This window comes from Cetorhinus maximus, unplaced genomic scaffold (assembly GCF_964194155.1).
Source record: "Cetorhinus maximus unplaced genomic scaffold, sCetMax3.hap1.1 HAP1_SCAFFOLD_1246, whole genome shotgun sequence".
In the NCBI taxonomy this organism is placed as follows: domain Eukaryota; kingdom Metazoa; phylum Chordata; class Chondrichthyes; order Lamniformes; family Cetorhinidae; genus Cetorhinus; species Cetorhinus maximus.
The window spans coordinates 44870-71959 of NW_027597188.1; the positions used below are offsets into that span (position 1 = coordinate 44870).

The 27090-nt window shown below is 48.3% G+C and overlaps 3 protein-coding genes, 1 long non-coding RNA gene and 1 other non-coding gene across 5 annotated transcripts in view; 3 read left to right on the forward strand and 2 right to left on the reverse strand.

Moving 5' to 3' along the window:
* Nucleotides 1–5342, forward strand: part of LOC144675959 (pleckstrin homology domain-containing family A member 7-like) — a gene marked incomplete at its 5' end in the record, with an annotated part of 49662 nt that extends 44320 nt beyond the window's left edge. The window contains 2 exons of the mRNA XM_078536478.1: nucleotides 1618–1748; nucleotides 4621–5342. Coding sequence (XP_078392604.1) covers nucleotides 1618–1748; nucleotides 4621–5342 — 853 coding nt within the window. The remainder of the gene's footprint in view (nucleotides 1–1617; nucleotides 1749–4620) is intronic.
* A 1096-nt stretch (nucleotides 5343–6438) lies between these two features.
* Nucleotides 6439–8480, forward strand: LOC144675963 (uncharacterized). The gene is made up of 2 exons (XR_013575213.1): nucleotides 6439–7523; nucleotides 7582–8480. It is a non-coding gene; the product is annotated as an uncharacterized LOC144675963 (long non-coding RNA).
* A 3397-nt stretch (nucleotides 8481–11877) lies between these two features.
* Nucleotides 11878–17966, forward strand: LOC144675958 (trans-1,2-dihydrobenzene-1,2-diol dehydrogenase-like). Its single transcript, XM_078536477.1, has 7 exons — nucleotides 11878–11967; nucleotides 14036–14147; nucleotides 14624–14787; nucleotides 16165–16417; nucleotides 16656–16780; nucleotides 17250–17400; nucleotides 17771–17966. Exons 1-7 carry the CDS (start codon nucleotides 11878–11880, stop codon nucleotides 17878–17880), a joined length of 1005 nt encoding a protein of 334 aa, XP_078392603.1. The 3' UTR covers nucleotides 17881–17966.
* Nucleotides 17967–18895: 929 nt separating this feature from the next.
* On the reverse strand, nucleotides 18896–27090 carry rps11 (ribosomal protein S11). The gene is made up of 5 exons (XM_078536479.1): nucleotides 26298–27090; nucleotides 21845–21976; nucleotides 20953–21028; nucleotides 19991–20120; nucleotides 18896–19068 (listed from the first exon to the last, which is right to left on the reverse strand). The coding sequence occupies exons 1-5, from the start codon at nucleotides 26310–26312 to the stop codon at nucleotides 18945–18947; spliced, it is 477 nt and encodes a 158-aa protein (XP_078392605.1). The 5' UTR covers nucleotides 26313–27090; the 3' UTR covers nucleotides 18896–18944.
* On the reverse strand, nucleotides 21111–21195 carry LOC144675965 (small nucleolar RNA SNORD35). The gene has a single exon (XR_013575215.1). It is a non-coding gene; the product is annotated as a small nucleolar RNA SNORD35 (small nucleolar RNA).

Here is a 27090-nt window from a genome sequence, read left to right on the forward strand (position 1 = left end):
TATACAAGGCACTAGTTAGACCACATCTAGAATACTGTGAACAATTTTGGTCCCCTTATCTAAGGAAAGATATACTGGCATTGGAGCCAGTCCAGAGAAGGTTCACTGGGTTGATTCCGGTATGGAGGGATTTTCTTATGAGGAGAGGTTGAGTAGTTTGGGCCTGTACTCATTGGAGTTTAGAAGAATGAGAGGCGACCTTATTGAAACATATAAAGTTCTTAGGGGGCTTGACAGGGTAGATGCTGAGAGGTTGTTTCCCCTTGTGGGAGAGTCTAGGACCAGAGGACACAATATCAGAGTAAAGGGTCACCCATTTAAAACAGAGATGAGGAGGAATTTCTTCTCTGGGGTATTGAATCTGTGGAATTCTTTACCACAGAGGGCTGTAGAGGCTGTGTCGTTCAGCATATTTAAGGCTGAGATAGACAGGTTTTTAATCAGTAAGGGAATCAAGAGTTATGGGGAAAAGGCAGGAAAGTGAAGTTGAGGATTATCAGATCAACCATGATCTCATTGAATGGCAGAGCAGATTCGATGGGCCAAATGGCCTACTTCTGCTCCTACGTCTTATGGTCTAACACAGGAGGCCATTTGGCCCAGTATCCCTGTGCTGTCTCTTTTAAAGAGCTATCCAATGAATCCCATTCCCTGCTCCTTTCCCATATTCCTGTGAATTTCTGCTTTTCAAGGGTTTATCCAAATTCCTTTTGAAAGTTATTATTTAATCTTAACCCTCTGTGCTGGAATGAGAATAATTCGGGGTCAGTGATGGCTGTATAAACTGTTTTACCGATTGTGTTGAAATGGTAAGTTGTTGTTTGGTGATGTGTTTCTACATGAGGAATGTGTGAACCTCAAGTCAGGATCATGGATAGTGAGAGGGACAACCTGGAACTCTTGATTCTGTCCAATGTCTCATCTCACAAAACGAGCCCTTAGAAAGGCTTCTTTGTAACTGATGCTTCAGACTGACTCTCAGCTCCTCGTTTCTGGGTTACTTTGTAGCCTGATCCCTGCTGTAACAAACAGGGAAACAAATTTCCCTCCTGTAATCTGGGGAAAGTTTGATACCTTAGTCTGGCCTTCAAGTTACACTAGTTCTGACCCACACCATCATAAACCCCTCACATTCAAACTGCACAAACACCTGTCTCTCAGCCCTTTCCCCAGGCTACAGAACTAACAGTGGGGCCTCCTTATCTCTTGTGATCAGAGACATCTCCAATTATACCATCCCTCTGGAACATCATACTCCCAAACCAGTTCATGTTATTGGGGTTCAGGGAGGCTTCCTGTACCCGTTATTACTGGGGTTCAGGATGGGTTTCTGTACTCGTTATTACTGGGGTTCAGGGTGGGTTTCTGTACCCGTTATTACTGGGGTTCAGGGTGGGTTTCTGTACCCGTTATTACTGGGGTTCAGCGTGGGTTTCTGTACCCGTTATTACTGGGGTTCAGGGTGGGTTTCTGTACCCATTAGTTGAGGTAAACACCAGTTTAGACTCCCTGTGCTGCACCAATTGTCCCAGCTCCATTTGTGACCTGGACCTCCGAGTCTGCCCTCTCTGGAGATGAATTGATATAAAGTAAATACCTATTTCTTTGTAATTTTAGTCCTGATGTAGCTGGGTGCTGGGCTCCTGCAGACCGAGCCATGTTCCTGGGAGAAAGAGAGAGGGAGCGGATTATTAATCTCTCATACACTCTCGCGACTGAAGCTTCGCAGCGCAGCAGAGTCCTGACAGGTAAAATACACAGAACACATGGCCAAATCCACTGGGCTCTGATAACCAGTATCTAACCCCATCACTACTGACCCCCAAAATCCATCTGTTGCTGGGAGCACTAGTGATTAAGATGCTCAGTTCACAACCCAACAACGTTCACTCAATCTTTGAGTTTTTCCGTAGTTGATAAAAATTCATTGGAATTCTGAAACACACATCCCAAAACCAGAATGAGGGGAATGTCTGGTAACTGGTTTAGTTTGGATATTTACAGACAGCCAATCCCTGTGCTGAAACAAAATAAAAGTCACCTGATTATCATTTGTTATGCAAATACTGACATGATAATTGATTATGCTCAAGCAAGTAATGTATAAAAGCACCATTCTTGAATTTCATCTTCCCACAGCTTCAGAAATGGATCAAGGGGTGAGCCTGTGGTTACTGCTCCCAGGGGTTAATCATGCTCCATTTTCCACAATAATTCCAACCTTTCCTCATTCTCATTCATATCAATGAAATAGTAGCCCAAATTCTCTTCTCAATCATCATCCATTGATGCTGTACCCCATTGATTCTATCTGGCTTTTGGCAAGGAACTGCCCAATTATAAATAACAGGCACACCCACCAGAAAGTGAGACCAGGAGCCAGAATATTTCCGGTCTACATCTCGACATAAGGTACGGCATAGGGTTAGATACAGAGTAAAGCTCCCTCTCCACTGTCCCCATCAAACACTCCCAGGACAGGTACAGCATGGGGTTAGATACAGAGTAAAGCTCCCTCTACACTGTCCCCATCAAACACTCCCAGGACAGGTACAGCACGGGGTTAGATTCAGAGTGAAGCTCCCTCTCCACTGTCTCCATCAAACAGTCCCAGAGAATCACAGATGCCAGTCTTCAGCCAATTCGATTCACTCCGTGTGATACTAAACAATGGCTGAAGACACTGGATACTGCAAAGGCTATGGGCCTTGACAATATTCTGGCAATAGTACTGAAGATTTGTGCTCCAGAACTTGCTGCGCTCCTAGCCAAGCTGTTCTAGTACAGCTACAACACTGGCATCCAACTGGCTATGTGGAAAATTGCCTTGGAATGTTCTGTACACAAAAAGCAGGACAAATCCAACCAGAACAATTACTGCACCATCAGTCTACTCTCGATCATCAGTAAAGTGATGGAAAGAGTGATCAACAGTGCTATCAAACGGCACTTGCTTAGAAATAACCTGCTCACTGATGCTCAGTTTGGGTTCCACCAGGGCCACTCAGCTCCTGACCCCATTACAGCCTTTGTTCAAACATGGACGAAAGAGCTAAACTACAGAGGTGAGGTGAGAGTGTCTGCCCTTGACATCAAGGCAGCATTTGACCGATTGTGGCTTCAAGGAGCCCTAGCAAAACTGGAGTCAATGGGAATCAGGGGAAAAACTCTCTGCTGGTTGGAGTCATACCTAGCACAAAAGAAGATGGTTGTGATTGTTGGAGGTCACTCATCTCAGCTCCAGGACATCACTGCAGGAGTTCCTCAGGGTAGTGTCCTCGGCCCAACCATCTTCAGCTGCTTCAGCAATGACCTTCCTTCCATCATAAGGTCAGAAATGGGGACGTTTGCTGACGATTGTACAATGTTCAGCACCATTCGCGACTCCTCAGATACTGAAGCAGTCCATGTCCAAATGCAGCAAGACTTGGGCTGACAAGTGGCAAGTAACATTCATGCCACACGTGTCAGGCAATGACCATCTCCAACAAGAGAGAATCTAACCATTGCCCTTTGACATTAAATGGCACTACTATCACTGAATCCCCCATTATCAACATCCTGGGAGTTACCATTGACCAGAAACTGAACTGGACTAGCCATATAAAATAAGAGCAGGTCAGGGGCTAGGAATCCTGCAGTGAGTAACTCACTTCCTGACTCCCCAAAACCTGTCCATCATCTACAAGGCGCAAGTCAGGAGTGTGATGGAATACTCTACACTTGCCTGGATGAGTGCAGCTCCAACAACACTCAAGAATCTCAACACCATCAAGGACAAAGCAGCCCACTTGATTGGCACCCCGATTCACAAACATTCACTCCCTCCACCACCGACGCACAGTAGCAGCAGTGTGTACCATCTACAAGATGCACTACAGGAACTCACAGCACTTTCCAAACCCACAACCGCTACCATCTAGAAGGACAAGGGCAACAGATAGATGGGAACACCACCACCTGGAAGTTCCCCTCCAAGTCACTCACTGTCCTGACTTGGAAATGTATCGCCGTTGCTTCACTGTGGCTGGGTCAAAATCCTGGAACTCCCTCCCTAACAGCACTGTGGGTGTACCTACACCACATAGACTACAGCGGGTCAGGAAGGCAGCTCACCACCACCTCCTCAAGGGGCAATTAGGGCTGGGCAATAAATACTGGGCCCAGCCAGTGACGCCTCCACCCCGTCGATGAATTTAAAAAAAAACACTGGGCACTGAGTTCAGGCTCTAGTAATTTGTGACCGGCACCAAAATAAGATAGAATGATAGAACGTTTACAAGAAAGGTGGAGGCCATTCAGCCCATCCTGTCTGTGCTAGCTCTCTGCAACTCACCAAGTGCCACTCCCCTGCCTTTTCACTGCAAAGTAAATGCGAAGGCTTCGAGTTAGACCCCAAATGTTCTTCGGAGCAGGAAACCTGTCACCCTTGTCCTGTCCGACCTCCACATGGTTCCAGTCTAGCACTGATTTTCTCTGACATGTTCTGGCAGGTCAGTCAGTTTATGTGGAATGTTAGATGTGAGGTTTTATGTCAAATGTTTGTTTATAGTTCATTGAATCCGAAATCAAACAATGTAAAATGTGATGTCTGATTTTCGTATTTTACCTTCCTTTTAGCTAAAGCTTTAGCTGAGTTCCAGAAACAGGAAGAGGAGATGGGCAGTCAGAGTGTACAGAACAACATAGACTCTCAGCCCAAACTGCAGAAAAATGGAGTCGCCTTCAATTTAGGACACCACAAAGAAACAACCAATACCAACGTAGAATACCATCAAAAATCAGCCAATCCCAGATCAGGGCACCAAGAAGGGACAGCCAATCCCAGAGCAGGGCACCAAGAAGGGACAGCCAATCCCAGATCAGGGCACCAAGCAGGGACAGCCAATCCCAGACCAGGGCACCAAGCAGGGACAGCCAATCCCAGACCAGGGCACCAAGAAGGGACAGCCAATCCCAGATCAGGGCACCAAGAAGGGACAGCCAATCCCAGATCAGGGCACCAAGAAGGGACAGCCAATCCCAGATCAGGGCACCAAGAAGGGACAGCCAATCCCAGATCAGGGCACCAAGAAGGGACAGCCAATCCCAGATCAGGGCACATTAACCAAGGGGAAAGAACCAAGCAACATGCAACAAAGGACAACAGCCCCACCAATCCAAGTTTAACCCTGGAGATCGAACCGGCCAATCGGAAGTTGGGAGAGCAGCAGAGCTCCAGCAACCTGGACTTGTCCCCAGAGTTGGAGGGAGTGAGTGTGAGTTCCGCAGGGAGAGGCCTGGGTAACATGAGTTTCCTTATGGGGGAAGGTTGCAGAAATGTCACCCTGGGCCAGGAATAGCTGACTGACCTGGGGGAGGGTCTGACAAACACGCCAGACTGGGTTTAAACAATGGAACAGAAGATGAGATCATTGCTCACCCGAGACACCGAGAGACTCACCGAACCACCAGCACGAAGGTGGATTATTGGTTTGAGACCTGAATCCGGTGACAAATTCGGTCAACGCAACGTTTTGACGACAAGATACACAGTGAGCGAGATCCCGAAATCACTGACTCCACTCACTCACTCGCTGGTGTTGGTTTATAATGTCAGCGAAGCCGGAGGAACAAGAGACCCACTCAGCCTGGGGCTCCCATAGACCCAGACATTGCAACATCATTAACTACCAGTTTCTAATGTTCCATATCGGGGACAGGGTTAACCCAGTCTCGGGGGAGGGGGGAAAGTGTGGTGATGAGTTCATTGTGAAATGGGACAGTAAAATAGCGCTTTACAGATTGTAGACATTGACCTGTCAACTGCTGTGCTGCCTGGGTTCAGCCCGTCCATCCCCTATTCTCCCCCCCCCCCCCCCCAACCCCAGTACCCCTCAGCCTTCCCCTCCCCCCACCCCAGTGTCCCTCAGCCTTCCCCTCCCCCCCACCCCAGTACCCCTCAGCCTTCCCCTCCCCCCACCCCAGTACCCCTCAGCCTTCCCCTCCCCCCACCCCAGTACCCCTCAGCCTTCCCCTCCCCCCCACCCCAGTACCCCTCAGCCTTCCCCTCCCCCCACCCCAGTACCCCTCAGCCTTCCCCTCCCCCCACCCCAGTACCCCTCAGCCTTCCCCTCCCCCCACCCCAGTACCCCTCAGCCTTCCCCTCCCCCCACCCCAGTACCCCTCAGCCTTCCCCTCCCCCCACCCCAGTACCCCTCAGCCTTCCCCTCCCCCCCACCCCAGTGTCCCTCAGCCTTCCCCTCCCCCCCACCCCAGTACCCCTCAGCCTTTCCCTTCTCCCACCCCAGTATCCCTCAGCCTTCTCCTCCCCCCACCCCAGTATCCCTCAGCCTTCCCCTCCCCAGTACCCCTCAGCCTTCCCCTCCCCCCACCCCAGTACCCCTCAGTCTTCCCCTCCCCCCACCCCAGTACCCCTCAGCCTTCCCCTCCCCCCACCCCAGTACCCCTCAGCCTTCCCCTGTGGTCCCTGGGCCCTCCATGCAAAACTACCCAAATTCACAACTAATTTTCACTATACTTAATAAATTGCACTAAACTGAAATTTAAAAGGTAATCAGTACATATACATATAACATATATCATTAGTCATTAACAGGAAGCAGGGAATGAGCTAGATTAAAAACAGAGTTAACATTTCAAGTCAATAATCTTTCTTCAGAACTGGAAACGGTAAATATTTTAAGCAAATACTGAGGCAGGGATAGGGAGGGAAGAACAAAAGGGAAGGTCATTGATAGGGTGGAGGGTAGAGAGATTAAAGGACAAAGGGATGATGGTGCAAGACAAAAGGAGGTAGTAATGGAACAAGTAAAGAAACAAAAGGTGTGTCTAGAGGAGGTGTAAATTGTTGAATAGAAATGTTACCAACAGCTGTTGTCCAGGATACCAGGAGCCATGGTTATGATTTGAAGTTGGTAAACATAATGTCGAGTCTGGAAGGCTGTAAAGTGCCTAATCAAAGCGGTGATGATGTTCCTCCACGCGATTTGATTATGATGCTAAGGTTGGAGAATCCAAATGGAGCTGAACTGAAGCAGCAATTTTTAAGGTTTATTTTTCTTGGGATGTGGGCATTGCTGGTAAGGCATTGATTACCCATCCCTTTTGCCCTTGAGAAACCAGCAATAATGAAGGAACAGTGATCTATTTCCAAGTCAGTGGGGAACTTGTATTCCCATGGGGCGGTGTTCCCATGCATCTGTGCCCTTGTTCTTCTAGGTGGTTGATGTTGCGAGTTTGGGAGGTGCTGTCGAAGGGACCGTGATGAGTTGCTGCATCCTGTTGATGGTACACACACAGGGAGGGTCTTAAAAATATCTGGTGGTGGAGTTGGTATTTGTAGAAATGTTTTTGCTTCAGGTCATTGGTTAGTGTGCATCACCTGACAAGAGTCTTTAACATATCGGACATTAATTACAAAGTGATTGACAGGCAGGGGAGGTGATTGACAGGCAGGGGAGGTGATTGACAGGCAGGGGAGGTGATTGACAGGCAGATGGGGTGATTGACAGGGAGAGGAGGTGATTGACGGGCAGACGGGATGATTGACAGGCAGAGGGGGTGATTGAAAGGCAGGAGGTGATTGACAGGCAGAGGAAGTGGACAAACATTTTGTTCTTTGGTCAGATGGTGAGTGAGAGGTCAGGCTGGATGGAAATAGTGTTTTGGATAAGTTGAGTCTTAGTTTAAGGGGGTTGAGCAGGATGGCAATGAGGGGTTTGAGAAAGTTGATCAGCAGATGTGTTGTGGTGACTGCAGGGAAACTGTCAAGTAATTCCACAGAGCAGTACTTCTAAAAATACTTGGGCTCGTTTTAACAAAGCAGTCATTTTTCTGTTTGGGTTAGAGGTTAACACTATGGTTTGTGTTCGGTGTTATGGGTTAGAGATACGCCACTATCCCATCACACTTGGTAAATATGAGAGAATTTGTACTACTGCTTGTCATGTAGTTGCTTTTGGACACACCAACTCTGCCATTGTGTATTTTTTTCCTGACTGTCCTTGGGCACCCCATTCCCTGGAGGAGGAGTGAGGCAGGTAGCAGGTGGCCAGTCTTCTTGTGGTGTTCAATCCAGTCATGCAGCCCATAGAACCTCCTCTTCTTGTTGGGATGGATCAGGCCTCGGTTCCCCTTCGCCGACTCCACACAGGGAATGACAGAAATGTAGAACGGACTCCACTTTCGGTGCTGGAGGGGATGGGAACCTGGGCTGTTTCTGGATGGAGGAGCTCAGACAGTCATTCCGATCTATCTTTTGTCATATTGAGAACAGCAAGATCGAGAACTTGATACGAGAGAAGTGCAGTGATATGTGATTTGAAAGCTCATCATATGATAATATATTGTACTAAAAGTGTTCCCTGCCATTGCTGAAAATGCATTTTATGCTTTCTATGTTTGAGCTGATGGAAATTAGAACCATTCTGAATGCAAATTAAATCCTTATAAAAGTGAAATTATCAAATTGTTTACCACCACTGAACCAATCTAAACTTATTGAGAGTCACTTACTTTTACTGAGTCTTGTGTTTATTAATTTTTTTCTTGGGATGTGAGAGGCTTTAAAACTGCTATAGTTATTGCCTATCCCCAGTTGCTAAAAAGGTAGTTGTCGGCGTGATTCAGGTATTGCTGCAGTCCTTAGGCTGTTGTTCGAGGTTAAGGGGAAATGACTGGACTTTCTCTTGTTCAAAACGGTCATCACTTAACTGGAATGTTGCCTGTCACTTATCAGCACTAGTATGGATGTTATTCAAGTCCCACAATAGGCTGCCATGGCTGCTTAAATATCAGGCCTTGTAAATGGAACTGAACACCAAAATCTGACAAAGAAACCCAGCCTTTATCGTTGCTCCAGTCCCTTTGAGTTGCTCTTGACACAGAAAGAGGTTCACATCCAATAACCCTGAAGTATGATGCTTCTTTCCTTTTTTACACACAATAGGATCCCACAAATAGCAATGAGGTATTGACCAGTTAAGCTATTCTTTGGTGATCTTGGTTGAGGGGAAAGTATTTACCAGAACTCCCTATCAGCTTTCACGCTACAATTCAATGATCTCTGCTGGAAAGCACCTGTGAACATCTGTAAGGGAATTGGTAAATACTTGAAGTGGAAAAATGTGCAGAGCTATGGGGGGAAAAGCAGCGTAGAGGGACTAATTATTGGTTAGCACTTTCAAACAGCTTGCACAGGGGCAATGGGCTGAGTGGCCTCCTTTTGTGCTGTATTATTCCATGATTCATTAATTAGGTTCAACGGTAATTGTCTTGGTCAAACAGTACAGATAGCAACCATCGAGGCTCAAACATGAAGAATGACCATTTGGGCAAAGTGCCAACCGTGTCTCAGTGCTCAAAGAACTGGACCTCAATATTGGTCTGAAAGCTGCCTTTTTTAAAAAACAAATTAGTATCAAGTAACCTAGCACTCCTGCTACCCATAAGGTGTTGCACTCTACCCACCAACAAACAACACAGGAAAATGACACGATACATACCACAACAGTGACTGGTTGACCAACACAGGAGCCAACAGATTTTAGAATCATTCTGAACATTTTAGTGAGTGTTTTTAATAAACTATACCCTTCAGTCAAAAAGTTCTCATTAACATTTTACACCACTTAAGAAAGACCTACATTTGTATAGCCACTCATCTAAGTAATGCTGAACCAATCCCGGACTAAAATCAGTTCCTATATCTTCTTTGTGCCTGAGACGAATTTACCTTCCACAATTTACAGGTTTGTTTTGAGACCTCTCACTACCTTTTCTCCAAATATAAATAGGTCAAAATCAGCAGGTATGGGCACAATACCATTGAACTTCAAACAAAGTCTCAAGATCATGAATTGTTTCCCCCACAGATTAACAGGTTTGTGGAACAGACTTTGTGAAGCAGTTAAAGGTGAATGAATTAACTCGGTTAAATGAAAGCTGCACAAATATTTGGGATTGAATATTAGAAGGAGAAACTAATGATCAAATATCTAGTGATGTGGAGTGTCTGTTGGCATTTCAAAGGGCAATTAAGAGTCAACCACAATGGCCCAGATCTTCTGACAAGCGGCAATCACCATTGGATTGATGCTCCACTCAATAATCCCACCGACTCTACACTTCTCCACATTTCTTCTGGGGCCTTCTGAGCCCAGATTTTCCAGAAATGCGGAGCTCAGCATCCCTCAGAGAGCTCCATCGAAGTGCAGTAAAGTTGGAGGGTAGGACAGGACATGCCCCCTCTTTATGGCACCAGCTGTCCTTTGGTAGGTTTAACTATCCAGCTTGAATGTCAGTGAATTGGAGGGAGGGGGAGTGGGGTGGGGGGGGGGGGGGGTGGGTGGGGGGTGAGGTGAGTAAGTGGGTCTGGGGGTAGTCAGGTGAACGGGGTGGGGGTGATCGGGTCAGGAGGGTCGTTGGGCCGGGTCAGGTTGGGGTAGCCGGGGTGGGTCAGGGGGTGTAATGGGGGTGGTCAGCTGTGTAGTTATCTAGACGGTAGACTAGGCTTTAATCTGGCTAACATTTCCTGGGTAACTATTCAAGTAAATACGTCAGAACTGTCCAAAGTCTGTGACTCTAACTCAGAGTCGGAGATTTTGTGGAGAGTCCTGGGGAGCAGGGGAATTGCCTATTGGAAGTTGAAACTTCCTGGACAATTCCCATGGAGGTCCACAGGGTCCTGATATGTATCTCAGCCATATGTCTGGTCTCTGACGATCTGGAGACTGGAAGATTTGGGCCATTGTTGTGGGTCTGGAGTCACTTACAGGCCAGACCCAGTGAGGATGGCAGATTTCCTTTCCATAAAGGACATTAAACTCCTCCAACATGGTTAAATTATCAGACTGCTTTCTGACATTCAATATTGGATAAGCAGCAATCTCCTCCAACTAAATATTGGGAAGACCGAAGCCATTGTTTTTGGTTCCCACTCCAAACTCGGTTGCCTGGCTACCAACTCCATCCCTCTTCTGACAATAGTGTGGGATTAAGTCAGTCCGTTCACATTTGATCCCAACATGAGCTTCCAACCTCATATTCGCACCATCACTCGGGCTGCTTACTTCCACCTCCATATCATCGCCTTTTGATTCTGTCTCAGCTCTCCTGCTCCTGAAACCCTCATTCATGCCTTGTTACCTCTAGACTGGACTATTCCAACACTCAGGTAAAAGCAAAATACTGCACAAGCTGGAAACCTGAAATAAAAACAGAAAATGGTGGGAAAACGCAGCAAGTCTGGCAGCATCTATGGAGAAAGAAACCGAGTTAACCTTTCCAGTCTGCATGACTCTACAGATGTTCTGAAGAAGTCATATACGGACTCGAACCCTTAACTCTCTTTCTTTCTCCACAGACCTGCTGTTTTTCCACCATTTTCTGCTTTTATTTTTATTCCAACACTCCCTTGACTGGTCTACCACATTTTAGCCTCTAAGCTTTGAGGTCATTTAAAACCCTGCTGCTTAACTCACAGCAAGTTCTGTTCCCCCATGAATGAAGCAAATGGTTTGTTCCTGGGCTGGAACATTCAGCAAAATAAAGGAATTTTGTAAATTGAAAACTGGGACACAGAAAGGATATAAGGCAAGAATGCTGAGAGGTTGCAGCAACTGGTTAATGTTTGCAGGATTTCCAGATGTTGCCGTGTGAGTGGCAGCTGCGCATTTCAGAATTTGAAGAGTCTGCAACAGAAACTGATCCCAGGCGGAATATCCAGGGTTTAAGTCCTGATGATTCATTAATTTGGATTTGCAAAACACAAGTGTCGTTAGTTATTTCTGCTGACAGGACACTCAGTCTCTCCTTGCTCTATAAAGGACTGAGAACTGCACTCGATTCGGGGACAATCATTCTAAAGCAGCTTCAATGGCCACAAAGTGGGGAATCTGTGGCGCCGGAAGAATCTGCCACGATTTCATGGTGGCTCTACAAACCCTTCCTGCTGAGGACCATCAGGTACAGTCAGGGGTGGGGTGGTGGGGAGAGAAAGATAGAGGGAGGGGGAGGGATGGGAAGAGAGATTAGGATGCAGAGAGCGTGGGGGAGCGGGAGAGAGAGGACAGAGAGATGGAGAAAGAGAGAGGATAGGAGAGAGCGTGCGAGGGATAAGGGAAGTGAGGGAGGAGTAGTGAGAGAAGGACAGAAAGATGTTGAAAGACAGAAAATGAGGGACAAGCAGGTAAAGAGGGAGAGGAAAAAGGGTGAGAGGAGGGAGGGATGTAGGGAGGCAGGGAGAGCAAGGAAGGAGGGAGGGATGGAATGAGATGGAGGGGGGAATGGAGAGAGGTGGGAGGGATGGAGAGAGGCAGTGGGATTGAGGAAGGAGGGGGGGCAGGGGGAGGTAGGGGGACTAAGGATGAAGGAGGGATGGAGAGAGTTGGGGAAGGAGGGAGGGATAGAATGAGATGGAAAGAGAGGGCTGGATGGAGACAGGGGGAGTGAGGAAGGAAGGAAGGATGGATGGAGAGAGATAGAGAGGGAGTGATGGAGGGAGGCAGGGGGAGTGAGGGAGGATGGAGGGATGGATGGAGAGAGATAGAGACGGAGTGATGGAGGGAGGCAGGGGGAGTGAGGGAGGAGGGAGGGATGGATGGAGAGAGATAGAGACGGAGTGATGGAGGGAGGCAGGGGGAGTGAAGGAGGAGGGAGGGATGGATGGAGAGAGATAGAGACGGAGTGATGGAGGGAGGCAGGGGGAGTGAGGGAGGGATGGATGGAGAGAGATAGAGACGGAGTGATGGAGGGAGGCATGGGGAGTGAGGAAGGAGGGAGGGATAGATGGACAAGGGCAGCAGATAGATGGGAACACCACCACCTGTAAGTTCCCCTCCAAGCCACTCATCATCCTGACTTGGAAATATATCGGCCGTTCCTTCACTGTCGCTGGGTCAAAATCCTGGAACTCCCTCCCTAACAGCACTGTGGGTGTACCTACACCACAGGGACTGCAGCGGGTCAAGAAGGCAGCTCACCACCACCTTCCCAAGGGTAATTAGGGATGGGCAATAAATGCTGGTCTATCCATCAATGCCCACATCCCGTGAATGAATAAAAAAAAGGGTGGCATGGGGAGTGATGAAGGAGGGAGGCAGGAGGAGAGTTCCAGTTTGGGGAGTGATGAGGGAGGGAGGCAGGAGGAGAGTTCCAGTTTGGGGAATGATGAGGGAGGGAGGCAGGAGGAGAGTTCCGGTTTGGGGAGTGATGAGGGAGGGAGGCAGGAGGAGAGTTCCGGTTTGGGGAGTGATGAGGGAGGCAGGAGGAGAGTTCCAGTTTGGGGAGTGATGAGGGAGGGAGGCAGGAGGAGAGTTCCGGTTTGGGGAGTGATGAGGGAGGGAGGCAGGAGGAGAGTTCCGGTTTGGGGAGTGATGAGGGAGGGAGGCAGGAGGAGAGTTCCGGTTTGGGGAGTGATGAGGGAGGGAGGCAGGAGGAGAGTTCCGGTTTGGGGAGTGATGAGGGAGGGAGGCAGGAGGAGAGTTCCAGTTTGGGGAGTGATGAGGGAGGGAGGCAGGAGGAGAGTTCCAGTTTTCCTCCAGCGGGACAGTTTTGGGCTCCGGATATTTCTTGCTGAGGTGAATGTGGATATTAAGTGACAGGAGCCACTCTCACTGTTGTTGCTGCCACATTCTTGGCGAGAGATTAACCCTGCCCAGAGGACAGATTTTGTGCAAGGGGTTAGAACTGGGATGGATAATTCACCGCCCCAGACCTGCCCCATTTTCCAGGGCTCCGCTGAGCCTGAATAGGCAGGATCAGAAGGCAGTCTCTGGGAGGCTGGAGGATGTGCCCGGTTCCAGGCAAAGGCAGTGAGCCGATGACTCCACTTCACCCCACTCCTGTCCTGACGGCACTGAGAGAGCCAGTCACACTCCACTGTGATGCCCCTCATGGCCGAAGTGCCACCACCACTCACTCTCAAGACTCAGGATGGATGTTGGGCTGTCAGCTCCTTTGGAGGGGGTGGGGAGCCAGGCTCTCACCCTGAACTAGGGCAGTTCAGAGGTTGAGTTCTTGTCTCTTTTCTCAGGCAGTCGCTGTGGCCTCTCGGGACTCATCGCGAGCCCGCGACTTCGCAAAACAACATCAAATCCCCAAATCGTACGGTTCATATGAGGAGCTGGCAACGGATCCCAGTGTAGGTGAGCATTCCCATCACACAGGTTCAGGGGGCACAGGGTTGAGATACGTGTCTGTCTCTACCCATGTGTGTGTTTATTTGTTTGTTTGTCTGCCTGTGCCTGTGTGTGTGTGTGTGTCTGCCTGTGCCTGTCTGCGTCTGTCTGCCTGTGCCAGCACAGGAAGATCCCAGAAAAATCTGAAACCCGAGACCAATGGATGTCACAACGTGCAGCTGGGGAAAACAGTGTGTGACACTAACATTGTGTTAGTAACCAGTATTAGCCTGTGACAGTAACAGTGTGACAGTAAGTCTGTGACAGTAACAGACTGATAGTAATAAGTAATACTGTGACAGTAACTGTGTTATAGCAATAGACTGTGACAATAACCATATGACTGTAACAATCTGATAGTAATCAGTTATAGAGTGTGACAATAACTGTGACTAATAGTGTGTATAGTGTGTGACAGTAACAATATATTCCTCGTTTGGCAGACATTGTCTACGTGGGAATCATTAATCCTGAGCACCTGAGGGTGGCTCTGCTCATGCTAAGGGCTGGGAGGAATGTTCTCTGTGAGAAGCCCATGGCCATGAACCTGCGGGAGGTCCAACAACTGGTCAGTGCAGCACGAGACAGTGACCTGTTCCTCATGGAGGTGAGTTCATTTCCTTTAACAAATGTTTTTCAAACTTGTAACTGAAAAGAACATAAACCGAGGGAAAGCTGGAAAAATATAATTTCCCAATTTGGCCAGTGTCAGTGTCAGACACTTTGAGCTCAGGTACACGGGGTTAGATACAGAGTAAAGCTCCCTCTACATCGTCCCCATCAAACACTCCCAGGACAGGTACAGCACGGGGTTAGATACAGAGTCAAGCTCCCTCTACACTGTCCCCATCAAACACTCCCAGGACAGGTACAGCACGGGGTTAGATACAGAGTAAAGCTCCCTCTACATCGTCCCCATCAAACACTCCCAGGACAGGTACAGCACGGGGTTAGATACAGAGTCAAGCTCCCTCTACACTGTCCCCATCAAACACTCCCAGGACAGGTACAGCACGGGGTTAAATACAGAGTAAAGCTCCCTCTACACTGTCCCCATTAATCACTCCCAGGACAGGTACAGCACGGGGTTAGTTACAGAGTAAAGCTCCCTCTACACTTTCTCCATCAAACACTCCCAGGGCAGGTACAGCACGGGGTTAGATACAGAGTAAAGCTCCCTCTACACTTTCTCCATCAAACACTCCCAGGGCAGGTACAGCACGGGGTTAGATACAGAGTAAAGCTCCCTCTACACTGTCCCCATCAAACACTCCCAGGACAGGTACAGCACGGGGTTAGATACAGAGTAAAGCTCCCTCTACACTGTCCCCATCAAACACTCCCAGGACAGGTACAGCACGGGGTTAGATACAGAGCAAAGCTCCCTCTACACTTTCTCCATCAAACACTCCCAGGACAGGTACAGCACGGGGTTAGATACAGAGTAAAGCTCCCTCTACACTTTCTCCATCAAACACTCCCAGGGCAGGTACAGCACGAGGTTAGATACAGAGTAAAGCTCCCTCTACACTGTCCCCATCAAACACTCCCAGGACAGGTACAGCACGGGGTTAGATACAGAGTAAAGCTCCCTCTACACTGTCCCCATCAAACACTCCCAGGACAGGTACAGCACGGGGTTAGATACAGAGCAAAGCTCCCTCTACACTTTCTCCATCAAACACTCCCAGGACAGGTACAGCACAGGGTTAGATACAGAGTAAAGCTCCCTCTACACCGTCCCCATCAAACACTCCCAGGGCGGGTACTCATATCCCTTGTTTCCCTGAGACAAAAAAAAAATCTATCGCAGCCTTAAGTATATTCAATGATGGAGCTTCCACTACTTTCAGGAGTAGAAAATTCTAAAGATTCACAACCCTTTTGAGTGAAGAAATTTCTCATCTGAGCCGATTCTGAGAATGTGTCAGGCTTTAGGAGTGAGCTTCTCTCTGTTGCCTGACTTTGAGTTTTGTGTTGACAGGGTTTATGGAGCCGTTTTTTCCCCGTCTCTAATGCCATCCGTGGTCTACTGTCCCAAAACGACGTGGGGGAGATCAAAATGGTTAAAGCTGAGTTTGGGACATGCATGCTGGAAACTCCACGCCTGGTGGAGAAAGAGCTGGGTGGAGGAGTGCTGCTCGACATTGGCTGTTACTGTCTACAGTTCGTCTGTATGGTGTTCAGTGGTGAGAAGCCCGAGTCTGTTCAAGCCACAGGATTCCTGACAGAGAAAGGCAAGTGTGAAATTAACCATCTGGAGATAGGTAATACCCACCTAAAGCCTAAAAATCTCTTTAGCCTCTTCATTCCAAAATGCTGAGTCTTTGTTTTGCACCCTCTGAGCTGTAATGTTCATGTTGATTGCTGATGTGGTTCTGAGTGAGCGATACTGTCCATCTCCACTCTGTGCTTCCAGCTGATGGAAAGGTTCCTGACCAGGTCCTTTCTCATTTCTCCATTACATCTCCACAGGTGTTGATGAAGCAGTAACCATTGTACTGAAGTACTCCAGAAAACGTATGGCCCTGGTAACTGTAACCATGGCACTACAGCTTGCTAACCAGGCAACCATCAGTGGGACAAAAGGGACAATCATGGTAACTTTCACTTAGTCACATGTGCGTGTATATGTGTGTGTGTGTAGAACACCATGTGTGCTTTTACTGATGGAACCTGTGGTATAATTACCCAACAATGTGGAGCTACAGTTCCTGCTTGATATCCTCCTCCCCAGGACCAAGGACTCCCAGTGAATACCACAGTATTTCTTTTCCCCACCAATGAACCTCACATCCAGTGGTGCAGTCCCATTGAGCAGTTGCATAATCACCCATACTCCAGTAATTCCATTCTTCACGTGTGATCCCATAGAGTATTGCAGGTTATATGGCACAGGTGAGACGCCTCTCTTCACTCTGTGTTTAGCCACTGGCAGTTTGTGGAGTTACTGGATATTGATTCTCAGACCAATGCTGAGGGTGGTGTGTGGGAGGGGTGGTGGGTGCTGAAATACATGTTCCAATCTGCAGAATGTTTGTTTTCTATTGTGACACGTGCTTTCCCAAGATTCCAGGTTGTATGTGGTGCCCCACAAGTCTGGTGGTAAATGGGAAAGCCCAGGAGTTCCCATTGCCAGCTCCATCTCAACCCCTCAACTTCATGAACAGTACAGGCCTGCGGTACGAAGCTGAGGAAGTGCGGCAGTGTCTTCAGAAAGGTAACTGCCCTCCTGTAATACATGGCCCCACTAGATAGGCCAGCAGGCCACAATAACCCTACCTCATTAATGCTTTCCAGCCAGGGTTGGGGGGACGGTTCACCAAATACTTACCAAAGACAGAGTTTTGAGGAGGACAGGGTTGTGGAACAAGATGAAATGGGCCTTTATTGTCACAGCTCTGCTGACCAGCCAGATCAGGGGGTGAATCTTGCCTACGTGGCTCAGTTACTGACCTGTGTCCCAGCTGATTGGAAAATTACGATACCGCGCACTGGGATTGTGTTCTGGAGGTTTTAACTGGAGTCAGCTGCCCCTGGGTCTCAGGAAGGAGTCTAGCGTTTTTTAACCTGTTGCGTTTTAATTGCAGGGCTGAAGGAATGCCCCAAGCTGCCATTGGCCGAGAGTGAGCTGATAATGAGCATTTTGGATGAGGCGCGAAGGCAGGTGGGGGTGGTATACGACCAAGACACAGCCTGAGGCAAGAGGGGCTGCAGATACTCTGAATCACAGGAAAACGCTGCCAGATTCTCCCACCACTGCTCAATGATAGTGAAACGACAGCACTGCTTGGCCCTCGTCTGCCATTGCTACCACAGACTCCTGCAAGCCAACTGGTGAAATACACCTACATTAAATTGAATCACTGAGCCCCGTACGCCACAGTGTCAGTTCCTCTGAGCTGGGACAGAACAGTAATTATCACTGCCCTAAGCCTTGTAAGATTGAAATGGGGGAGAAGAGAGGAACACAAAGGCTGTAAGCCCTCCCTCACCGATAAGATTCCTATTGAAAACCAGGCAGCAGCAAATGTTCTACCCCATCCATTCAGTCTCAGACATGAAGAGCCACAAACAAGGTCACAGGTTTCCAATATCGGACAGAATGACTTGAGTGTTAATGTTGCTATCTCAGGGAAACGCTGCAAACCAATTCCCTGTGCTGCACCAAGGAAGTTGCCGGGTGCGCTGGGAGACTCCAACCGATTGCTATCTAGACAAAGACAGCAGCTGTTTGGCACAGCAAGATCCCACAAAGCATACCTGCCAGTCATTCAGCTCAATGCAGCCCCTGGTTTAACATCTCTTCCAAACAGCTGAATGTTCATCAATCTCTCCACTGGAATTATGAGCTCAAAACCAGAGCGCAGATAAACTGACAGTTACCCCAGCAACAATCAGGAGAAATTACCTTAAAACTATTAACATTGCTATACTCAAACCAATTAGCCCAAGTCCTATAGTGCAGGGTTTTGTTTGTTGCTTCTGGGATGTGTAAATGACTGCCCCCAGGATATGCATGTCTGCTTCAGATGTTTAACTGGACCACACATAGAAATCAAATCAAATTATTGAATTCATTACAAAATAAAATGTGGTGCAAATACCCACATACTGTGCTGATTAACTCAAACCTCAGCATAACAGGATAAAGATTTCTACATCATCACTAGCACCAATGGAAGACACAAACATCTCGCATTCAGGCAACACAGTATCTGTTCACAAAAGCTTTATTGTGGCTGATTTACTTTACAAACATATTCAAAATTTCTGAAACTGTTTCTTGGCTCCTGCAGCTTTAGTGACCTTGAGGACATTGAAACGTACAGTCTTACTGAGAGGCCGACACTCCCCCACAGTCACACTGTCCCCATTCTGTACATCCCTGAAACAAGAAGATAAGTCTGTCAGTACATTGTGCTAATTGGCCTTGTTCAATAATAAGCCCACTAAACACAGGTTGTCACAGCAGGAACCAATCATATCCTCACAACAGCAGGGGCCACTGGTCATTCCATCACTCCCTTAACCATTAGTCCTGCCTGATAATGTCAAATCATTACCTCCTGCCAGCCCTCTACAACTGAGCCCTCCCACTACAGACTAGGGAATGATCAGAGGTCAATAGGCAGAATGGGAATTGTCCTGCTGCTTTCAAGGTGCGATCAGACACCTGTCCCTGAACCTCTAAAGCCAGCAGTATTAATCAGTAACAACTACAGATGCCCTATTCCCTTTGCATTCTTAATGAGAGTGGTAAGAGGAAAGGAGAAGCAATGTCAAAGGTTTAAATGAATATGGACTGTGCTGGTATGAGTGAAGACCAGCAAATCCCAGGTCCCATCCCTGAATTAACCCATTTCAGATAGGACAGCAAATTCCTGCCTTCTCCATACACCCACCTGTGATAACAAAGTTTCCTGATACAGCCTGACTGGGGTTCAGCATGTAGAATGGCCAGTAGAGTTCATGACTAGAATACTGCAACAGTCCTTGAACCTAATCATAACAAGTAGGAGTGCCTTCAAAAGGGAAGGGAGACATAAAAACAGTTCCACTTTCCACTTGTGCACAGAGACACACACAGAGTATGTAGCAGGTGCTTTGCTCCCAGAATGGCACTTGGTGCTTTCAGTAGTCCCCTTTTCTCTCTCTCTCTCTCGAGGTCTGTAGACCATCATGAGTTTCAGCATCATTGACAGCACCACTAACCCCCTTCCTCCCAAAAGTATAGGGACTGTGCACAGAACTCAAACTAAACAGACCCAAGACAGGCCAATGGCCTGGAAAGAGTGATGCAGGGGTACCTGAAGCAGGGTGATAGATGGACAGACATGTTCTTATGTCGCTTCTCAAAGCGATTGTACTTCCTGATGTAGTGCAAGTAGTCTCTGCGAATTACAATGGTCCGCTGCATCTTCATCTTAGTCACAACACCTGTCAGAAAGTAGATCATAATGTGCAGTGTATTCATACAGCCACATGTTCACACCCAATACTTCATTAAACGCAGTTAGACAAATTTCAACACAGAACACAATGTAAGGCAGGTGGGTAGGAAAGGATAGTATTCAGGTGAATCAAACTGAAAGGTGGGACTCTAGGAAACATCAGAAGGAACTGCTTTCTGTCCTACACGACTGCAGCACAAGCCCGAGTCTGCCTCCTCTCAAGGGAAAGAGCTGAGCTTCCACTGACTGTGGTTAAGCTGCAGACCCCCACCTGCCCAGTTACATTCACAACTACCATGGCAGGGCCATTCGAAGTTCAATGAAGATGGGGGACGTGGGTATGTGAACACATAATTACTCCTTTGCAATTACATTTATTAAACTGAGTGGTGTTGATACTTGTTCTCCTAGACAGTGAAATATGTAAAGCCAAATCCAATCCTCATTCCACAAGATTAACAACCACAAACAGAAATGGTGACTAGCATTTTCACCCAAAACACAAGTCTGAGGCGAATGGAGCATTTATGCTGAAAGCAGCCAACACAGAGTCAGCAGGAAAGCTAAGTACTCATCCCATAGAGCAGCTCGGATTACAAGCTGCTGTGAATTGCTCGAACCTCACTGCCAATGGCCTTCACCCAACCAGGGCAACAACCATACTGAGGGGACAGAGGTCAAGAGCCGAACCCACCTATTGCCAATATACAAAGGACACCCAACACAATGCAGCACCTCAGGATATATACAGTGGCCTGTTCATATTTGTGCATTTACCTGTGTCACAAAACAAACAGATTAACCAGGGTTAGCCCTACCTGTCAGGATCCGCCCCCGGATCGACACGTTCCCGGTGAATGGACACTTCTTGTCAATGTAGGTCCCATCGATGGCCTAGGAGACAGAAAAAGCCACACAATATGTAAATTAAGATCTAGAATTAAGGAGAGATGGCTGCTGGAGTCATGGCCCTGTGAGAGCTGCATCAGTAAAGCCTTTAGGCAGTGTCGTCAGTGTCTTGAAGACTTGGAAGACCATCGTGAGAATGAACATCATTTGCAGCCCTGGAGCTCGCCATCTGTAAACACTGTCAACTTACCACAAGATGCCACGTCAGAGCAGAACAAAGATTCTAGTAATTTATAGAGCTGCTCAGGGAGTTAAAGGCCTCACTGTCCAATTGCAGCATCCAGCCTTCTGACATAGTGACAAGATTCATCAGTAAATCTGCCGCTCACATTCCTGCCCCAGGGTCTTTCTGTAGAATCAGAGTGGTTGGGCTGCAATCACCAGACTCAGTAATTCCAGGACAAATTGTGCAAAGCATCTACTCCAGTAACAAAAAGAGCAGGATGGTGGATGACGGGGGGGGGGCGGGAGAACATCAGTTACCAACTGTCCCCTTCCTCAGGGTGGTGCTGAAGCAGGGTAAGAATGGTCAACTTCTCAATCACATTAAAATTCAGTTTACCAAAGGCTGCACTAGCAAAAAAATAGGGACAAACTCAGAAGAACACACTCCAAGGAGGTTCACCATCACCCACTGTCCTTTGATGCCAGGGCAGGTTCCAATTTGTCAGGTCATACTTAACTGGTCAGTAAAGAGGTATGGACTCATCAAGGTTCTTTGCTGTGCCTCGCCCCTCTCCTCCCCAGCCTGTCTTTCACCACACAGCACCACTTGGAAGTGCCTGCCTGGTAGAGCCTCACCTCTCGCGGAGTCTTGAAACCCAGGCCTACGTTACGATAGTAGCGGGGGAGCTTTTCTTTGCTGCCTTCAGCCACAAGTGCCCGCTTCTTGTTCTGGAAGACGGTGGGCTGCTTTTGGTAAGCTCGCTCAGTCTACAATGGAGAAAAGATAGGTTTCAGGAAAAGCCTGCGTGAAACATAGTCGCCAGAAAAGAGTCATAGCAGAACCTGGAGTGGTTTGAACTCACTCAGCTGTACAGAAACTCTACACCAGGTGTTTAAACTAAGCATTAAGCAGACAGAGTGTAAAATGCAATCTAAAACCTTACTCATATGTATGCAGTGGTCACTGGCTCCAGTTGCATTGATTGTAGGCATAACTCTTGTATTTGCATTCTGCGCATGTTTTACAGTCATTACACACTGCACTGAGTTAATCGTTTGACATGCACTGACAAAAGGGGGATGGGTTGAGAGGGAGCAGCGCGGCACCATAACCTGGGCAAGCTGATCAGAATTGAAGCACTTCCTGTAAACATAACTCTGAACACGGGGCGGAGGGTCACAACCTTCAGAAACTCCATTTCCTGTGTTATTTCTCTCTCTATCCCATGTTATTGCTCGCTCTCTATCCCGTGTTATTTCTATCTCTCTATCCTGTGTTATTTCTCTCGCTCTATTCTGCGTTCTTCCTCCCTCTCTCTATCCCGCGTTCTTTCTCCCTCTCTCTAGCCCGTTACTGCTCTCTATCCCACGTTATTGCTCTCCCCCGAGTTATTTCTCCCTCTCTATCCTGCGTTATTTCTCCCCTCTGTAGCCCGTTATTGCTCTCCATCCCATGTTATTTCTATCTCTATCCCGCGTTATTTCTCCCTCTCTAACCCGTTATTGCTCGCTCTCTCTATCCCGCGTTATTGCTCCCTCTCTCTATCCAGCGTTATTGCTCCCTCTCTCTATCCAGCGTTATTGCTCCCTCTCTCTATCCAGCGTTATTGCTCGCTCTCTCTATCCCGCGTTATTGCTCCCTCTCTCTATCCAGCGTTATTGATCGCTCTCTCTATCCCGCGTTATTGCTCCCTCTCTCTATCCAGCGTTATTGCTCCCTCTCTCTATCCAGCGTTATCGCTCGCTCTCTCTATCCAGCGTTATTGCTCCCTCTCTATCCAGCGTTATTGCTCGCTCTCTCTATCCCGCATTATTGCTCCCTCTCTCTATCCCGCGTTATTGCTCCCTCTCTCTATCCAGCGTTATTGCTCCCTCTCTCTATCCAGCGTTATTGCTCCCTCTCTCCATCCAGCGTTATTGCTCCCTCTCTCTATCCAGCGTTATTGCTCCCTCTCTCTATCCAGCGTTATTGCTCCCTCTCTCTATCCAGCGTTATTACTCCCTCTCTCTACCCAGCGTTATTGCTCCCTCTCTCTACCCAGCGTTATTGCTCCCTCTCTCTACCCAGCGTTATTGCTCCCTCTCTCTACCCAGCGTTATTGCTCCCTCTCTCTACCCAGCGTTATTGCTCCCTCTCTCTATCCAGTGTTATTTCTCCCTCTCTCTAACCCACGTTATTTCGATCTCTATCCTGCGTTATTGCTCTCTTTATCCCGCGGTATTTCTTCCTCTCTCTAACCCGCGTTACTTCGATCTCTATCCCGTGTTATTTCTCCCTCTATCCTGCGTTATTTCTCCCCCTTTCCTGCATTATTTCTCCCTCTCTCTCTAGCCCATTGTTGCTCTCTATCCCGGTTTATTTCTCCCTCTCCCGGTTTATTTCTCTCTCTATCCGGTTTGCCTCTCTCCCGGGTTTATTTCTCTCTCCCTCTATCCCGGGTTTATTTCTCTCTCTCTACCCCGGGTTATCTCTTTCTCCCTCTACCCCGGGTTATTTCTCTCTCCCTCTACCCCGGGTTATTTCTCTCCCTCTACCCTGGGTTATTTCTCTCTCTCTACCCCGGGTTATTTCTCTCTCTCTCTACACCCCGGGTTATTTCTCTCTCTCTCTCTACCCCGGGTTATTTCTCTCTCTCTCTCTACCCCGGGTTATTTCTCTCTCTCTCTCTACCCCGGGTTATTTCTCTCTCTCTCTCTCTATCCCGGGTTATTTCTCTCTCTCTCTCTACCCCGGGTTATTTCTCTCTCTCTCTAGCCCGGGTTATTTCTCTCTCTCTCTCTCTCTAGCCCGGGTTATTTCTCTCTCTTTCTACCCCGGATTATTTCTCTCTCTCTCTCTCTCTACCCCGGGTTATTTCTCTCTCTCTCTCTCTACCCCGGGTTATTTCTCTCTCTCTCTCTACCCCGGGTTATTTCTCTCTCTCTCTACACCCCGGGTTATTTCTCTCTCTCTCTACACCCCGGGTTATTTCTCTCTCTCTCTACACCCCGGGTTATTTCTCTCTCTCTCTCTACCCCGGGTTATTTCTCTCTCTCTACACCCCGGGTTATTTCTCTCTCTCTCTACCCTGGGTTATTTCTCTCTCTACCCCGGGTTATTTCTCTCTCTCTCTCTACCCCGGGTTATTTCTCTCTCTCTCTCTACCCCGGGTTATTTCTCTCTCTCTCTACCCCGGGTTATTTCTCTCTCCCTCTATCCCGGGTTATTTCTCTCTCTCTCTCTACCCCGGGTTATTTCTCTCTCTACCCCGGGTTATTTCTCTCCCTCTATCCCGGGTTATTTCTCTCCCTCTCTCTACCCCGGGTTATTTCTCTCTCTCTCTCTCTACCCCGGGTTATTTCTCTCTCCCTCTATCCCGGGTTATTTCTCTCTCCCTCTATCCCGGGTTATTTCTCTCTCTCCCTCTATCCCGGGTTATTTCTCTCTCCCTCTACCCCGGGTTATTTCTCTCTCTCTCTCTACCCCGGGTTATTTCTCTCTCTCTCTACCCCGGGTTATTTCTCTCTCTCTCTCTACCCCGGGTTATTTCTCTCCCTCTATCCCGGGTTATTTCTCTCTCTCTCTCTACCCGGGTTATTTCTCTCTCTCTCTCTACCCCGGGTTATTTCTCTCTCTCTCTCTACCCCGGGTTATTTCTCTCTCTCGCTCTCTACCCCGGGTTATTTCTCTCTCTCGCTCTCTACCCCGGGTTATTTCTCTCTCTCGCTCTCTACCCCGGGTTATTTCTCTCTCGCTCTCTACCCCGGGTTATTTCTCTCTCTCTCTACCCCGGGTTATTTCTCTCTCTCTCTCTCTACCCCGGGTTATTTCTCTCTCCCTCTATCCCGGGTTATTTCTCTCTCTCTCTCTACCCCGGGTTATTTCTCTCTCTCTCTATCCCGGGTTATTTCTCTCCCTCTACCCCGGGTTATTTCTCTCTCTCCCTCTATCCCGGGTTATTTCTCTCTCTCTCTCTACCCCGGGTTATTTCTCTCTCTCGCTCTCTACCCCGGGTTATTTCTCTCTCTCTCTATCCCGGGTTATTTCTCTCCCTCTACCCCGGGTTATTTCTCTCTCTCCCTCTATCCCGGGTTATTTCTCTCTCTCTCTCTACCCCGGGTTATTTCTCTCTCTCGCTCTCTACCCCGGGTTATTTCTCTCTCTCCCTCTATCCCGGGTTATTTCTCTCTCTCTCTCTACCCCGGGTTATTTCTCTCTCTCCCTCTATCCTGGGTTATTTCTCTCTCTCCCTCTACCCCGGGTTATTTCTCTCTCTCTCTCTACCCCGGGTTATTTCTCTCTCTCGCTCTCTACCCCGGGTTATTTCTCTCTCTCCCTCTATCCCGGGTTATTTCTCTCTCTCTCTCTACCCCGGGTTATTTCTCTCTCTCCCTCTACCCCGGGTTATTTCTCTCTCTCTCTCTACCCCGGGTTATTTCTCTCTCTCCCTCTATCCCGGGTTATTTCTCTCTCTCTCTCTACCCCGGGTTATTTCTCTCTCTCCCTCTATCCCGGGTTATTTCTCTCTCTCCCTCTACCCCGGGTTATTTCTCTCTCTCCCTCTATCCCGGGTTATTTCTCTCTCTCCCTCTATCCCGGGTTATTTCTCTCTCTCCCTCTACCCCGGGTTATTTCTCTCTCTCTCTCTACCCCGGGTTATTTCTCTCTCTCCCTCTATCCCGGGTTATTTCTCTCTCTCTCTCTACCCCGGGTTATTTCTCTCTCTCCCTCTATCCCGGGTTATTTCTCTCTCCCTCTATCCCGGGTTATTTCTCTCTCTCCCTCTATCCCGGGTTATTTCTCTCTCTCCCTCTATCCCGGGTTATTTCTCTCTCTCCCTCTACCCCGGGTTATTTCTCTCTCTCTCTCTATCCCGGGTTATTTCTCTCTCTCTATCCCGGGTTATTTCTCTCTCTCTATCCCGGGTTATTTCTCTCCCTCTACCCCGGGTTATTTCTCTCTCTCTATCCCGGGTTATTTCTCTCCCTCTATCCCGGGTTATTTCTCTCTCTCTCTCTACCCCGGGTTATTTCTCTCTCTCTACCCCGGGTTATTTCTCTCCCTCTATCCCGGGTTATTTCTCTCTCTCTATGCCCGGTTATTTCTCACCTGAATGTCCGCCATCTCGCACAGTGGATCCGGGGAAGAGAGCGAGGCTCGGCCACGGGGTCTCTTAAGCAACCTCGCACGGCAGGAAGTGGCGTCACCTTGCCGCAGGATATGACGTCACGGCGGAAGAGAGGCTGGTCGAGAGTGAGGCTAATCCGGCCCCGCCATGTTAGCAGCTCCGGGACTTGCTGGAGCTACTTGGCTTACAAAATACGGACTAAATGGTAAAGAGCACCCAATACAGAGGGGAGCAGAGTCCCATCAAACACTGACAGCACGGGGTTAGATACAGAGTAAATCTCCCTTTACACCGTCCCCATCAAACACTCCCAGGGCAGGTACAGCACGGGGTTAGATACAGAGTAAAGCTCCCTCTACATTGTCCCCATCAAACACTCCCAGGACAGGTACAGCACGGGGTTAGATACAGAGTAAAGCTCCCTCTACACTGTCCCCATCAAACACTCCCAGGACAGGTACAGCACGGGGTTAGATACAGAGTAAAGCTCCCTCTACACTGTCCCCATCAAACACTCCCAGGACAGGTACAGCACGGGGTTAGATACAGAGTAAAGCTCCCTCTACACTGTCCCCATCAAACACTCCCAGGACAGGTACAGCACGGGGTTAGATACAGAGTAAAGCTCCCTCTACACCGTCCCCATCAAACACTCCCAGGACAGGTACAGCACGGGGTTAGATACAGAGTAAAGCTCCCTCTACACTGTTCCCATCAAACACTCCCAGGACAGGTACAGCACGGGGTTAGATACAGAGTAAAGCTCCCTCTACA